At 39.3% G+C, this 16,728-nt stretch overlaps 2 protein-coding genes across 2 annotated transcripts in view; one reads left to right on the top strand and one right to left on the bottom strand.

The window, feature by feature from the left end:
* Positions 1-482: 482 nt before the first annotated feature.
* Positions 483-14,702, bottom strand: EIF2S3 (eukaryotic translation initiation factor 2 subunit gamma). Its single transcript, XM_055801620.1, has 12 exons — positions 14,547-14,702; positions 12,163-12,226; positions 11,545-11,672; positions 11,301-11,422; positions 9,837-9,931; positions 8,429-8,587; positions 7,033-7,167; positions 5,961-6,055; positions 4,896-5,040; positions 4,307-4,476; positions 3,180-3,352; positions 483-1,214 (listed from the first exon to the last, which is right to left on the bottom strand). Exons 1-12 carry the CDS (start codon positions 14,613-14,615, stop codon positions 1,151-1,153), a joined length of 1,419 nt encoding a protein of 472 aa, XP_055657595.1. The 5' UTR covers positions 14,616-14,702; the 3' UTR covers positions 483-1,150.
* Positions 14,703-15,087: 385 nt separating this feature from the next.
* Positions 15,088-16,728, top strand: part of KLHL15 (kelch like family member 15) — a 29,091-nt gene continuing 27,450 nt past the window's right edge. Inside the window, exon 1 of the mRNA XM_013294819.3 lies at positions 15,088-15,943. The gene's annotated coding sequence lies outside the window, so the exon portion shown is untranslated. The remainder of the gene's footprint in view (positions 15,944-16,728) is intronic.

The raw sequence follows: 16,728 nt of genomic DNA, 5'->3' as shown, positions 1-16,728 counted from the left end.
AACTGAAACCAGGCGTTGAAAATGAACACAGTACTTTGTATAAAAACATGGAAAGAAACATGACTTGCTAAATTTTTTAGTACACAAAATACTAGAACTATGTACATTACTACAAATGAAGAAGTTAAACCTAAATGTATGACAGTATTAGCACCCTAGAGTAAGTTATTACATTATGTTTTCTCCCAAGGAGTGTTACTCAGGCTAGCTAAGCAATAGTGGTTTTACGCCTTTTTTCCTCATCTCATTCTGAATTCCACCCCCATCCCCCAAATCATTCCCTTCTACAGCCTTTTCCAGATATTTTATAGTTCAAGACAACAACTAATATTTGGTCAATTAGCTTGGAAATAAGCAGTTTACTCCTACTGTATAAAGAGCTCCCATGTCACCCACATAGTTCCACAATGACAAACGGCTATGTTTCAAATTAATCAAATTCTTTTCAGAAATTCATTCTAAAATAATGTCAAAACCAGTACTGCCAGTTCAGATCCAGTTTACTTGTAGCTCTTTCTTTTGGGGTTTAACCAAAACCTGCAATATTGGAAGTGACAAATTTAAGTCAGTTGACATTGCCATCCTAATCACAAAGCGTAATACAGCCAGAACCATACAAACCAAGGAAGGAAGTTCTTCCTGCCAACAGCTGTCTAAACAAAACAAGATGTTGTGCAGAAAGGGTACTAGTCTCCAGGAAGAGTGTGGTTTTTTACTTTTAATTCTTGTACTGATTGAACAATCAACTGCAGTCTTTTGTTACTCAGAAAACTGTATGAATTAATGAAAATAAGCAGTATTTTATTTCAATACCAGATTTATAGTTTGTGTGTTACACTGGGGCTGACTTGACTGATATGAAACAGATATGTCTGAAACACAACATAAATTAGACATGCCATGAGACATGTACAATTAATTTCTACTAAAATGTGGATAACTAAACCCACTTTATGCCAATTCTTTTACACTTTTAATGGTGATAGTGACTAGTATTTTAGTAAGAGGGTAAAATTCAATAAAATGTACAAGGACAGCCATACAACTCAAAGACAGTTTGCACAGCTTCCAATACCACTGTGAAAATACATCCCCTCCAAAATAGAAACAGGCACTTCATCTTTAAAAATGAAGCACACCCTTTTGTTCTTCAGTCATCATCAACAGTTGGCTTGATTGTCACTCCTCGTCTGATTTGACCCCAACCAATTAAACTGCAAAAAGAAGAAAGTTTATATTACTTTTAATAGTAGTCATGCCTTCAGTTCTCACATTTTGAATTTTCTCAACTTATCTCCCACCCACAACAGCCTACAAGACACAACACTGGTTAGCAGAAATAGAGAATAGGAGACAATGAGGGACAGAGAACGTTTGTATGTTTGTAATTAGCTAAGGATGTACCTTTCAAAAGTAAACTAAAAATCTGAAAACATTGTAACTTCTGTTGTGCTGATGGACTATAAATCTATCCAGAGCTTGATCTCTTTCACCTATGCCCGCATTACTTTCAAATAGAAATGAAAATGTGAAAATTCAGACAAGATGACAGTAAGATTACAAACAGCTGTAACTCTCAATGAACATGTAACCTATAAAAGCAACTCAACATTCAGCTAAGTTCTACTATTTATATTCAGTAGAATTAAGACCCCTTTTATGGGCCACTGTTGCCTCAGAAAAATATGCTTTTAGAAAGAAATTAAGATTATGTCCGTTTCCACAGTCAGCAGGCAGTCCATGTGATTATTAATACAACTATCTTTTAAAACATTTCCAATTTCTGGCAGGGAGATACATACACAGAAACCACACGTGCATCTCAATTTAATTTGCTAAGCAGTAGAGCCTGTCTCTGGGCACCAGAAAAGGGACTGAAGTGTATCAGCCTAGTACTTCCCACCTTTTAGGACCATATCTATAGGCTATAACTAGTCCATCTTTGAATTCACTGTTCCTTAGAATCACTAGTATATATCCTCTTTGCTTGGCCATTTGCTGTTCAACCTCTGTGCCTCAAATACATTTACCTTCTATTTTATACCTCCTTTTTGACTCTTGCTTTCTCACTTGGTTCCATCTTTTCAGTATGACATTGCCTCAGGCTACAAGTTCCTTTTCACAGTACATTATCTTCATTCTAATTAGATTTTATTAAAAGCTGCTATTCCCAGTTTGCCTCCTTTCCCTTTTCTTAACTTTCAGTTTCTTTATGTTGTCTCTTTGTCCTTTTAATACAACATAGAAGGCAAGTTTTTAATAACAAGAGCTTTATAGCAGGTTGCCATTTCTTGCGCACCCCATAATCCAGAGACAAGCGGGCTTTTTGGCAAAATTTTGTCATGTTTTTTCAAGTGGGAAGTAATCTACAAATCAACAAAACTCACGCTATCAGCCTATATGCATCCATGGATATGCATACAGTGGAGACTTCTTGTAAAAATGGCTACGTTCCCTTATAGTACAAGAGCTGTGCAGGGTCAGCAAATCTAAATACCCTTATGTTATTCATGTTGTCTTACGGAACACATAACAGGTACAGCATGTGTAATCACCTTAACAAGAAGTATGGCACTACGATTAAAATGAATTATCAACTAATTCTGCTCATTTTCAGCCTCCAGATGCTTCTGTGCAGTCAAGACATCCTATATTTGTAATTCGTATGTGTCAATCCAGTTGATATTTTTCTTTCCCCTCTGCTCATAGTACATACAATACCTAAACCTCAGAATGTCCTTTCTCCATTCCCTTGCTATTTCTTCAAGGTTGCGCTAGAAATCACATACAGCTCCACACGTAGACCACCACTGACTCAGGCGTGTATAAAGACAGGCTTTGCCTTAACATTACTAGAATTTCCAAACTGCTCAGCCAAGACTGCCTACTGTTAGCTCAGTTTACAACGTGACAGTTACGGCAACAAACCATGAACCTCATATTTCTGTGTCTGTTAACTAAAAGGTATGTAGCCAAGTGTAATGCTTCTTTTAAAAAAAAAAAAAAAGAGGCTAGTAATGAAATTAAGCATTCCACAATAATGTTGTCAATGTGTTAGAAGAATCCAGAGGAATTTAACACAGACACACACTTACCTATTCTAGAACAAAACCAGATCCACCTATTTTTTTGTTAACAGTGTAACAACTAGGTACCCCAGCAATTTAGCACCAACTTACCGCCAGTGTTTCTCAACTCTTCGACTCAGGGCAATTTTTTCTCCCACTTCTGTGCACACTGGGTTAGTTAGCACAATCTTCCCCAAATCGGCCTTTACTGCACTGACTCTCCCTCCAGTAGATAAGGATCCTATGTTTACCATTAAAACTTCATTCTTTGATAATTTTTGCACCTGAAGACAGACATACAAAACTCTGAAACGTAAGCTTTAGTATTTAACAAACAAAAAAACCATAGACAATATTGAGTATCTACTGTTACCTACCTGCCCCAAAAAAGGTACAGCTGAGATATGCAAAAACTATACACACACACAAACCATGGACAACAGTGACAGTGGATAGTTTATATGAGAAAGGACAAATACATAAATGTTGTACACGCAGCACTGCAAGTTCTTGATAGGATGTACCTTCTTGATTTCTCTACGTTTCACACTGATGATTGCATATACTGTACTGAAAGTAAAAAGTCTCAAATACTGCTACTGGAATGTTATACCATTCTTGTAGCTAATCTGAATATTCTCATTTCCCTTATGCCTACATACATGAAAATGATTTCTCAAAAAATAATTCGTTTCACAGCATAAAGACAGCGCTGAAGCACTTAACTTACTGTTGCATGAAGCTGTTTATAGATTTTAATGCTAACAGGGAGAACTATGATCTTTTCGTTTAGTTGTGTAAAATGGACCATGGAGCACACGACTGTGCTGTGCATCAAGCTCAGGTTTTTTTCAACTACAGTGTTTCAAAAATACTTGGGTAGAAGTTCTTCAGAGAAAAGAGTCTACAAAAAGCATGTAAGTAGGAAGTAGATCGGTACGTATATAAAACTAGTTATTGCACAAATTAATAGGCTGATAGCAAAGGAAAACAACTACCAGTGTATTTAGAAGAATACCTAACTTCAGGACACAAATATTTTATGCTACTTCAAATTACTCTGATATGAATTCCTACGCCTCTGAAAAGCATTTTCTTCTATAATATTAAATAAGCAGATAGGTTTAATGACAAGCACATATGAACAGGAAGAGAAAATTACCACATAAGGTCAAAAAATGTACATACTAATGACACTTAGCAAAAGAAATCAGGGAAAAACCAAAAGCAGTACAGACCTTCGCAGCTTTCTTGTCTCCTTCAGTGCGCACACCTAATAGTCGTCTCAGCAAGAAATAGGAAATTTCTAGCTCTGTAAATATTTCTGGCAGTGCTCCAACCGCACCAAGAACTTGGCCTACCATTCGGTCAGCCCGACACAACGTTGGATCAATCTTAGTTCCAACACCTACAACACAACAAGGAAAGTCACAAGGTGTAACTGAAAGGTAGCTGTCACATTTATGTATTAGAATATTTGAAGGAGATCTAAAATCAACAGAGAATGTTCTGGGAATTCCCTATGACCTGGACAGCACTTTCAGAATGTCAGCAAGACCGTGGGCTCTATCTAAACAAATTAAGAAATATCTACTGTTAAAATCAGTACAATTAACAATGCAAGTTGATCTGCATTGGCCAGTGATGTTTAGGAAAATTATTTATTAAATATCTAATTTTCACACCCGTGTTGTCTCTCTACATATATGAATTATTTTAAATTGCTCAATAGCCTTTGTTTATTACACTGAAATTCATTGCTGAATGAAATCAAGTGTTTTCAGTAAGCACGAAGAAGTAAATCTTTGCATATGAGATTATTCTTACCTATAAGACCTCCTGGAGCAGCATATTGCAGATCATTGTGTTCAGCAAAGAGTGACACAATTTTGGAGAAGATAGGCTTGCACATGAGTTTTCCTTCACTGTCCTTGGACACAATACCAGGCCGGACCTCAATTTCCTGGCCCACCTAATTACAAATGTGAAAATGTGCTTAACTGGCTGTTTCACAGGAACACAAAGCTAAATCCTAGTCACAGATAAGACCTACTTATCCCAAGACCTACTATTTACACAAGTCCTTGGTTCTGGGCTACTGTAGAACTTTGAGGACTTCTGTTGCACTGTTTACTGCAAACTGAATAATACTGAAAGCTTTGTATCTTATAGCTGATGTAACAACTGATTTTCTTTTCAATATAATTTGTAAAACTGCTTTAGCAAGGATCTTTATCAGCAGTAATTCCAACATTTAAATTTGAGTAATTTTGTAAAACATCATTTCATTTAGGAACATTACAGCACTGAGAAAAATTGAGTTAATTAAATCAGTGTAACTGATTGGCATCTACAAATGTCAAGACAAAGAAAATACAGGTTATATAAATGTTTCAAGGTGTAGCTTGCTTTCCAGCTTAGCAGAACAACTTTTAAAGTCCATCTATTGACAGTATGCATCAAGGAAAAAAAAAATCAGAATATACAAAATATTTAAATGAGGAAGTGAGACCTGAGGGAACACACATATACACTTCTGAGGTACTTTTAAAGTTCTTTTGCTCCCCTGTTCCCCCCAGTAATTCAGCAAGTCAAAGTGGCAGGACAGGAAAAAAGAATAGCTCCCTCAGTTTCTGTAAGCAACGAAATCATTATCTTTATTACCAAAAGTTAAGACTATAGCAACGAATATACATTTAAAAAATAAAAATCTTGTTATGGTACTTTAAAACAGGAAAGTAAAAATGAGGCATAGACAGAAAGGGTAAGTGACATCTGACTGTATTCTAGTTTAAAAAAAAATCAGTTATATAGATTGATCTTGTACTAAGCATGGAAAAGTTCTACTCATTATCATCATTACAAATCTCCACACAAGAAAGGGAAAGTTACCTTTAAAACACCCTTTAGAATACTGCCACCAGCTACACCTCCTTTAAGGTCATCAACTTCACAGCCAGGCTTGTTGACATCAAAAGATCTAATTACTGAAAAGAATAGACCATAACCAGGTTTATATTTAAGATCAGGTTTTTAAAGAACTGTCTTTCTTTAGCAGCTTTGATTGCTTCCCTATGCTCATGAAGGTATACATATATATATATATATATATATATATATATATATATATATATATAAATACTACAAAAATGTAACTCAGGAAGAACACTAAAATACGATGAATATTTTATTCCCAATTTTTAAGTATACAGTTATCTTGTTCTCAAAAACATTTAAGCTGTTCATATACATAAACGTTTTTTTAAACTGTTTCTGCGTAGCAGAAATTAAGTTAAAAGATCACTATCTGAAAAAGAAAGCAATGATCAACTATATCACAAAACCCCTTCAACATTCACAATGTCAACTGTGAATACTGGAACCTTGTTTTAATGTGGCAAATTTTTATGCATTCCGAACATTTGTGGGTCTCCCATGTTCTATGTGGAAAAAAGGGCAAACAAATGGATTCACTGTAGTGGAACTGGATTTCACAATATGCTGGACAAGAACTGAGACTTTGACAATTATATAAAGGAGACAGGAGACTAACAAAGAAAATCTAACCAGGCTCCAGGAAAATAAGATTTTCATGGAAATAATCTAATTTTCAAACTCAACAATTTGTCAGAATTTTGCTAAATCAAATTTAAATCAGTAGCAACTAACAGAATGTTTTTAAGACAGATACATTTCTCATCATTTATTTATTTTAGTGCTTTCACACGCATAGAATATATACACAAAACCCAGCAATTACCTCAGGTAGGTTTAACTATAGTAATTAACTATGAACAAACAATACAGCTCTCAGAAAATAAGCAAGTTTTAAAATAAAAGCACACTAAACGCTCTTTTCAATCCCACCTCTTTTTAAGAGCATCCATCAACAAGCTATTTTAAGTGTAGATACATGTAATGAATGATTAGCCACAAAAGCCCAGACCATATGGCATTTACATACCAATAAGCCTTGGTTCAGATGTGAAGTCTCTCAAAGGGACTGGGATTTTCTTCACTATGTACTCGCAAACTACCTCAATGTTGTATTTCAACTGTGCGGAGATCGGAATTATTGGAGCTCCTTCTGCAACTGTACCTACAACAAAATCAAGTTCAACATCAAGCCTTAATATAGTATTTATAGGAACATGACCAAGCGTTCTGTCATTGTTAAAAACACTAATGAATTTCAAGGCACATTTCATGTGTATTTCCCAGAGCAGAACATATCAGAGCCCTTACCCTTCCCTTCAACATTTTAGCTCAAACCAGCCACACCTACTTTTCAGGGCATTCTGAAATAACCTTGGTGTTGCCTCTGGATAAGTGCGCACTGAAGAGCTTTACAGTTGCTCTCTGAACACAGTGCAAGATAACCTTCTCTGAGGGAGGGCACGCTTCCTACATTATCTTAAGAATATTTCTGATCGCAATTTCCTCAGAGAGACTAGGTATCTTAGTACTTGATAGATCAGTATTAACAGTCAGATTTCATTCCGACAAACTAAAATTCCTATCAATCTATGTTTTCTAAGTTCTGCAATATAAATACATATTTTAGAAGAATCCTCATTTTATGGAAGGATGCATTAGCTATTAGGACTTGTTAAATATTACTAATTATATCTGTGTTTCTTGTGATAACTCCAGTTCTCAAACTCCAAATTTACACATCAAGCCACTGTGACATAGCTGTTATGAACAGGTTATACAAGGCAGCAATCCTGAACTAAAAGAAAAAAACAAACAAAACCACAGACACACTGGCTAATTTTGATGGTGACACTCTAGCTCTGCAGCTTTCCACATATACCAGCTAAAGCAGATAAGCAGGGAAAACAGTGGAAGCTCCTGGGAAAGACAAAACTCAAAGCACTGAAGTTAAGTAGAATTTTACAGACAAGAGTAGGATAATGTTGCTTGACCTAGACACCGAGAGAGGTGAAAGATCAATCTTTTCTGATTTGGTAGAAGAAAAGCTAACACATTCATACCTACAAGGTGCCCCTAACAAGTACTACTACCTTTTCTCCTGTGCTGCAGTAAAAATCACAGTACAATCTCTACTACAGCAACAATACCAAGAAGAAACCACAAATTCCACGAAAGCTACTAGATAGGAGCTATTACTGCTAGTTTTACATCAAGAGCCAACAGCCTTAATACTTGTAGGCAAGCAGTCTGGAATGGGCAAGAAGCACAACTCCAATGGCCTATTTTTTAGATTAACAGATTATGTACACCAGCATCGCCTACGGAAAAGAAGCTTTGATATAAACATACAGAAGCCAATATGTCCACGTCTCAACACTGAAGAATTTCCACCACTAACTGGATTTCTGCTGCTGAAAACTTACCTTGTACAAATGCAAGAATCTGTTCATACTGTTCTTTAGCCTGGCTCTCCTTCACCAAATCAATCTTATTCTGCAGAATCAAAATGTGTTTCAGTTTCATGATTTCTATAGCAGCTAGATGTTCTGAGGTCTGGGGTTGAGGGCATGACTCATTACCAGCTGAAAGAAAAGTGACTACAATAGAGAAACTATACAGATAGACAAAACTCCTACAGTTATGAGATCTACTTTCCATTGTATCTTTATAAAAAACAAGCCACATCTCAGTAAGCTACATTTGAAGCTTTCCAAGTGAGTAAGCACCTCCTTCCTCTTCCCCAGAACTGCTGGCTGTAGCATCCACACAATGTATGACAGATGAGAGGTTGTCAGAGTGATTCCCCCATTCTACTTGCTCCCAGTAGAAACATCTAAAATTTCCAAAGATACTGGTAACTAACTTGCGTCTACTTGACATTCTATCCTTAGGTCCTCAAGCATCTCACTACTGACTGTAGCATAATGGACAATTCACCTTTCAAGAAATATCTTAAAATTTGATGGCACTTCTTAATCACTAAAACCATAAAAATGCCCAACTTTATAACACACAATAAACATATCAAGTACGGGAATAGGGCAGCTATCAGCAAGGTTTGGATTTCAGCCATCCAAGAAGCTAACTCTGGCTGCATGTGCCATTGTGCCAGTTAGTCTCGCTTGAAGTCTGGGCTATCACACTTTCTAGGTCTAAACAGGCAGCAGGAATGACAGCTCATCAGCTATCTCAGACTATTTAAACTACAATATCTGAAGCTGTTTTTCTTGTTTGTTGACATGGCCTATCTAGGTAAAGATAATTACTGTCACAGAGCGCTAAATTGTTCTATAGACATAAAAATCACTTTTATGCACTTCCTGTTTGTTGCAAATCAGAACAAAAATTGTCTGAATCAAGATAAATCTCCTGTACCTTGATTTTGCCTTTATTCATCTGGGTTTACTGTTTATACTGATGTTTCTGGGCTCTCCTGTATGGCAAAGGCTACATACATATCTAAAGCAAACTGAAGCTTCAGAGAAACTCACAATGTACCTGTAGGTAATCTATTTCCATAAAATGATACTAATTTCACAGTACTATACCACTACAATGATTCATCTTACCTAACTAATCTTCTGTCAACTGGGGCACCTACCAGACTAGTAAGTACGTAAAGCAATGTCCAAAATCAACCAGCTTGTTAGCACTACATTCTCTGTAGCATCACTGTATTTTCTTAAAACACATCTCAAAAGCATTCACTTGTTTTAATTGCTCATCCCACTCCACTAAATTTAAAACCCGATATAAAGTTGCTTCATGATATTAAAAAAAAAAAAAAAAAAAAAAAAAAAAAGAGCTCTGTTTTTGTGTAGCAATCATTACCTATCAACAGTAAAGCTGCATCCATTACTGCTGCACCGTTCAACATAGTAGCCATCAAAATATCATGGCCAGGACAATCCACAAAAGAGACATGCCTGTTGTAGAAGAAGGTTAAAAAGAAGTCCAAAAGCCAATTATCAATAATTTCTCTGACCAATTTATGTGAGTGCCTAGGCAGACACAAAAGTTAAAAGCATCCTTAAAATAGATAAACAAAACTTTTCAAGACAGATGCTGGGAAGTAATACCTTTAAAGTTTTTTTGAAGTTCTAAAAGAGCACAAAGACTACTGAACAGCTACTGAATAATTTTTCTAAGTTTTGAGATTCAATACCATATATCCATTAGGTACTGCTTTAGTATTTCACAAATTTACTTGTAAATTAGACTAGATTTAAATAGATTTAAATACACCAGAATAGTAATACCACCAAAAAAAACCCCACCAACCAGAAAACCCCCAAACAAAAAAACAACAACAACCACACAGGATTTCTCCTATTCTTTTAAAAGACACCTGCCATTCTCCAGTTTTAGAAGATTATGCTGCTTTAATTATATGGTTATAATTGCACTTCAAGGATTTATCTACAGAGACAATGTTACATGTCTTAGTTCCAACCTTATGATTTTATTGTGCAGACCGTAATAGTTAATTCACTACATTCTTGCCTGAAACTATTCAGTGAAGAATCCTTGTTTCCTGGTAGCATGCCACCAAAAAGCAAGGGACTAGTTTGCTGCTTTGCTGGTGATGTTAAAAATCTACTGGAAGCAAATAAACAGTAAGATAAAAGAATACAAGGCTTTTAACCAATAGTTTAAAAATGGCTGCATGACTATCACTCCAACAGAAGTTATTGTTAGTAACAAGTGCTCTACTAGGAATCTGAGGAAAGGAAGGAAATAAATTATTACAGCATTACATGTATTTTACTTATAAGCATGAACTAGGAATCCTGTCGTACAACAGCCTTTGTGACTACTCTCGTTTGAGCAATCATTGTAAAGACCCACACAAAACCTGTTGTGGTTACTATGCTTTATTAGAAATTAAGTAAATGAATAGCACGTGGGCTCCAGTTAAAGGCCTGGTCTCATATTACACACCAGGCTTTCATATATTAATTTTAATAACTCCTGAAAACTTTTCTGCCTCTAAGAAGAAAAGGTTTAACAGATGTCATCCTCCAGAAAGGAATTAAAGGTGCGTTTGTGAGGTCCACATTAGTTCTCATACTAGTGGCTTTAAAATGTACTTATATTAATAATGTTAAAAAAAATTCATTTCAGACACCTGCAAATACCCAAGGATAGAAGACACAGTTGTGCTCTACCACAGACTGTGTGTCACAACTAATAACACCCATGCAGTTTAGATGATACTTTAGATCAGGGGTGCCCAGCATCTAAGAACATGTGGTCTGCCATAAAAATTCATACCATTCATTCTACAGAAGTTACCTGACTAGTTTGAAGTTCCCTTTGGTGCCAGGAATATCTGTGGGGAACTCATCTGGGGTGCTACTTCCACAGGATCGGTAACACTCTGGCCGAGAACAGCTTGGGTCATCCAGCTTGTAAATCTGTAAGTAATTTTTAAAAATTGAGAGAAATTTTAATTCATCAAGGATTAGTTACATATAAGCTTATATCCATCCTGAAATTTATTAGCAACATATTTGCTAGATCCATAGTAATGACTCACCTTTGCATTAGCATAACCCAGCTTGATTGTGATATTTCTTTCCAGTTCATTTTTAAATCTGACAGTATGAACTCCAGATATAGCTTTGACTACTGTCGACTTTCCATGGGCTACATGACCAATTGTACCTATGTTTTAAAAGCAAATGTTTGTTAACGAGCCGTTGTTTAATTTTCTGCAGTGTTCCATTACAATCAACACAACCACAAACTCTCTATAGCCAGTAAGTCCAGAGCTCCCATAAGAAGCATGCATGGATTTCATAATAATTTTTGTTTAAACAAACAAGAACCTAAATTGAGCTCCCAATAGATACATCTTTGCACTTTCATGAAACTCATGTAAATGCTTAATTTTAAGGTAAAATAAACTGTTTTAACAACTATTCCCCACTTCATTCAATAGTGTTCTTAAAGAAAAATCTGTGCTTTTCAAGTTAAAAAGGTTTGACAAATGTCTTCCTGTGCCTTGATAAAATTTATAAAAACACTGTATCTACATTACTGTCTGTTTCAGTAAGACTATCTTAAAGTTCTCAAATAGATACCATATGCTACTGCATAAGCACCAGAAAGAATTACATTAATGCACCCCTCTTTTTTACAAGTTTGGTTTTACCTATATTAATCGTTGCTTGTCTGCTGATGACTTCTGGTGAAAGAGGTGTCAACTTGTTAACATCCTGTATGAGGGAGATTTCAGAATTTATTAATCTTCTATCTAAACGTTCAGACAGTACTATACATATTTTCTTAAAAATTATCCAGTCATTTTATTCAACATAATCCAACCAAACTAATGAAAATAATTCTAAATATGCATTCCAATCATTTTAAGTACATGAAATAGGACAAAATCCTGATTGTAAGTCCGCATAGGTTGCAAATGAAAACACCAACTGTAAATCAGCACAGGGTGCAAGATGTTAAAGATGCAAGTAAAGAAAAAAACAACCCAACCCTCCAAAGAAGCTCTAACACACAATAAAACCCTCACCAACCCCAAACTTAAATTACATGTAACAGGCAAATTCAAATTAACTTTCCATGGCTATATGGTGAACAGCATCTATGTTTTAAAAACAAAGGTTTGTCAATAAACAGTTGTTTGGTATAAGGTTCCATTACAGTCAATATATAATTACAACTAACATTTTGGAGTCAGTAGGTCCAGAGACTTCCTTAGCACCATGGATTTAATTTTGGATTTTTTTTAAAACAGCAATTTTTTTCCTCAAATACGGTTATTACTACTTTAGGTACCAGACAAAAATTCTGCTGTTTTAAAAAGCCTGTTGCATGAACCTACTGGTAGCTGCTGGCAAATCAAAACACTTACAAATACATCCCATACAGTTAAAAAGACAACTCTGAAAGAGTTGGTTTGGGGATTTTTAAAGCTGTTTGTCCAAATATTGGACAAATGTTGAAATCCACTGAAATGTTCCACTGTACTCTTTTTGAAACTGCTTACAGTTAATTTCCATCCTGCACTGAATTCATATGGGTGAGCTGCTCTGTTCAAGCAAAGACTCATGATGCTAAAAGAGTCCTCAGTGCAGGACAGGATATGACTATTTTGCTAAATAACACACACACAATCTACATTAAATCACACTGTTTACACTGTTACATACAGGTTCAGTGCATAACAATCAAACTCAAACATCTGTGTAAAAATGTAAGCTGACTCATTCTATTATCAAGAATAAAATGTTCATGTTCAATACAAAACAAGTTTTGTCCACCTAACACAAACAACTATATTTGTCTTTTTTTGTACATCTAACTTAAAATGACTATGCGCACTGAAGTCAACGATGGGAACATGACCTGCAGATGGCACCATCTAGTAGGGTGACAAGCGGCAAGTGTGATGCAAGTCCTGTCGTCAAGGGAATCGTTCCTAGTGCACACAATTATGCATGTATGCAATTTTTTCCTCAAGACTGGTATAAAGGCTAGCTTTAGCTATAAGCTCCGGTCAACTGCAAGCATTCAGAGGCCAACTGAAAAAGTATAAAAGAGCCCTTAAAGACAGTTCCTAGTGACCTGCCAACTAGGCGTTTCTGTGTTCTTTCCCACTGGCAAATGCTACAATCAACAATGAAAGGAAGTAAAGCAACTTTTTGAAATTACTTACATGCTTCACCAATGAATATCAACATGCTTAGCTATAACACAAAAAGAACTCTTGTACCCAAACCCCAAGGTATCAGACATTATTACTGTAAAGACAAATAAGCTTTTCTGGTTTGCTGAATAACAGGGAGTCAGCAACAAGGTTTTCGACCGGTTTTGTCCACGTATACGTGTAATAAGTGAGAACAAGCACAGGTGAGGCGTTTAATAGGCAAGACTACCACAACAAGAGGCCACTGCAACTGACTTTGTTAGTAGTCACAATTTTCTTGGCAGACCAACTAAGGCAGGACTGGCAACCAATCCACCTAGCCCGCTGGGGAAACTGAGTGCCAGTTTATGGTTCTACATCGGAGAGAGAAGAGGTTTTTAACACTGTTAAGCAGGCCAGCCCTCGCAAGGAGGATGCTGCGCGTCTCCACCACTACCACGCAGAAGCTTCGCTCGCCAAGTCAGGCCGCCAGCCCGCCGAGCCTCGAACACCTCCCGCCAGCGAGCGGGGCGCCTCCCGCAGGCAGCCCAGCCCCGCCACGACCAGCCTAACCGGCTCCCAGCGCCGCCGCCGCTGCCCGGCGCCTGCCTCCGACTCCCCCCCCCCCCCCCCCCAGCCCCGGCGTGCCGCAACGCGGCCATCCCAAGCACCGCCACCTTCCGCGCCTCCTCGGCCCTCACCGGCCCCAACGACCGCGGCGGGGCCTGGAGGAAGGCACGGCTCCCCTCAGCCTGCGAGCGCCGCCCCCCCACCCCGCCAAAGGCCCGCCCGGCCGCACCAGCCCCCGCCGCCCGCCCCCGCCGCTGCTCGGCGCCCCCGCCCGCGGCCGCCTGCCGCTGTCCCCCGGGCGCCCCGCCGGCCAGCCTCACCAAGGTGGCGAGGTCCTGCCGGCTGAGATGCGGCTGCCCCAGAGTCACTCCCGCCTCGTCCCCCGCCATCTTGGCCCGAAGAGGAAGCGAGGAGGCCCGCGCGGCCGCCTGACCCCCGGCTCCGCTCGGCGCCGCCGCTGCCGGCGCGCAGCCCGGCACCCGCCGGTCGGAGGAGTGACGCCCGTCGGGGTGACCCGCCGCGCTGTGCGGCGCGAGGCCGCCGCCAGCCCCGCCGCGGGACGGCAGCGGCTCAGGCGCGGCGGGGGCAGCCCCGGGAAGGACCCCCGTCGCCCTCACGCCGGGTGATGCAACCCGGCCTGCCGCTGGGCCGCCCCGCGTGCGCCGGCGCTGCCGGGGAAGCGAGGGCGCGCGCGTGCGCGGGGCGGGGCGGGGCCGCGGCGGCGGGGGGTCGCGGTGCGCCTGCGCCTTGCGCCTGCCGGCGGGTAACGGTCGTGGGCCCAGGGTGGTGCGGGGCTGCTGAGGGGAGGCGCTGGGGCGCGGGGGGGGGGGGGGGCTGGGCACAGCGCACCGTTTGCGGGTACGTGCGGGTGGTTCTACACGCGGGTTTCAGTCACTGCTGCAGGAGCAGACGCCCGGGGAGCTCTCCCAAGTATTTCTGGGGAACGGGGGTTGCCCTTTGTCGGCGGCAGGCAGGGCTGCTGGGCCCGCGGTGGCGCTGTGCCAGTGCCGCGTGTGCTGCCTGCACATGTGGAACAGTGGCGTTGCAGCGGTGGGGTGGTCACGCTAGGGACCTGGTTCGGTTGCAAGGTACACCAAAAAAACCCGAGATTCATCCTGTGGTTTAAGCAGCGACATTCGTTGATGCATGTCTTAACAGTGTGGTAGCGTAGGTTTATTTGGGGCGGTGAGTGGGTGTAGAGAGGAACACGGTAAAATTTGAACAAGATATGCTTGTATGTACTGGAAATGAGCATATCTAATTTGATGTCCGATCAGCTCATCTGCTTGAACAGTAAAACGGCACTGTACATACATTAGTGATCTCTGCTGGCCATCAGCCTGATAAGATTTTGAATTTCAACCTTTCTGTTGTTACTGGCTTTTGTAGGCAAAGTGCTCGGTGTTAGGGAGACCGTATGGATATAAGACCCTGACCCAAGACGCGAACAGCTTGAATCTTTTGTACCAAACAGCTAAAATCCCCACAAAAAGTGTGCTGTTTTCAGAGTTGGGTATGAAATAAATGCTTCAAAACCCAAATAAAATCCCTGAGCCAGTGAAGAGAGCCAGCTTACAGGTTCAGTAGAGACTAAGACCAAATTCACAACTCTTCCTGGTGGGAAATTGAATTGACTTCATCATGGAAACTTCTTAAAGGCATAGAGGATGTTGCTACTAACAGGATTTCTTCTATGATCAGAGAAACAGGTTTCAGCGTAAGTAACCAGTTATGTCAAATACATACACATTCATCAACAGTGGCTTTGTCTGCTGGAAAATGTGGTGGTTCTCAGGTTTTACCTGATTTAACTGCTTGGGTCAAAAAAACCCAGGCTTGGAGCAGACAACCATGTGATTAAAATGCGATGATGGAAATTTCTGTGAAACTGGTATGCCTGGTCTAACAATGCTTGTAACCTCCCACTTTCACAAATCCTACTATTTCCATTCTTTCCTGATTACAAGAGTTAGGAGTGAGTTGTGCTGGATATACCTAGAGCAAATACATTGCCAGCATTTTTGTTTTCAAGAAATGAATGTGGCCAGGTGGCAAGAAATCTTACAGTGTGTATAATGGTGTTGCCAATGACAAAATATACTTTGTCTTGCAATGCAATAATTTTGAACATTGGTCTGGAAAATGAGTTTTCATATCTAATCTTTCATAAGGACATATGATGCTTTCAATTGTCTGTAAAATGTCTCAATTCTGGGAAAAACAGTAGGTGCTTATGACCGAGATACACAAAGTATGGTGGAAACATGATGCAATACTTGGTTGTAGTTGCCTTGACGTCCAGGCATGTATAATCACTCTTTTATGGAAATGAACTGAAAATACTAGACTTTGTAGTTACTTAGCTGTTTAAATTATGCAATAATGCAGTGCAGTGTAAAATTATGGAAACAGTTTTTGTCACATTTGCAGCAGCCTTTAGAAAGGATTTAATCCTTGCCAAGAACCCTGTCAGGAATCTGAAAAAAAAAAAAAAAAAAAGAC

This window comes from Falco peregrinus, chromosome 4 (assembly GCF_023634155.1).
Source record: "Falco peregrinus isolate bFalPer1 chromosome 4, bFalPer1.pri, whole genome shotgun sequence".
Classification (NCBI taxonomy): Eukaryota; Metazoa; Chordata; class Aves; order Falconiformes; family Falconidae; genus Falco; species Falco peregrinus.
The sequence above is the reverse complement of the archived record's forward strand: the minus strand, read 5'-3'. Positions and strand labels throughout refer to the sequence as shown.

Coding starts and splice junctions, on each gene's coding strand:
- EIF2S3 (XM_055801620.1), bottom strand. CDS start 14,615: ATGGCGGGGGACGAGGCGGGAGTGACTCTGGGGCAGCCGCATCTCAGC. Junction 9,932..11,300: donor GGGAACTTCAAACTAGTCAG/GTAACTTCTGTA, acceptor CTTCTACAACAG/GCATGTCTCTTTTGTGGATT. Junction 5,041..5,960: donor TTCTAAAGGGTGTTTTAAAG/GTAACTTTCCCT, acceptor ATTTGTAATTAG/GTGGGCCAGGAAATTGAGGT.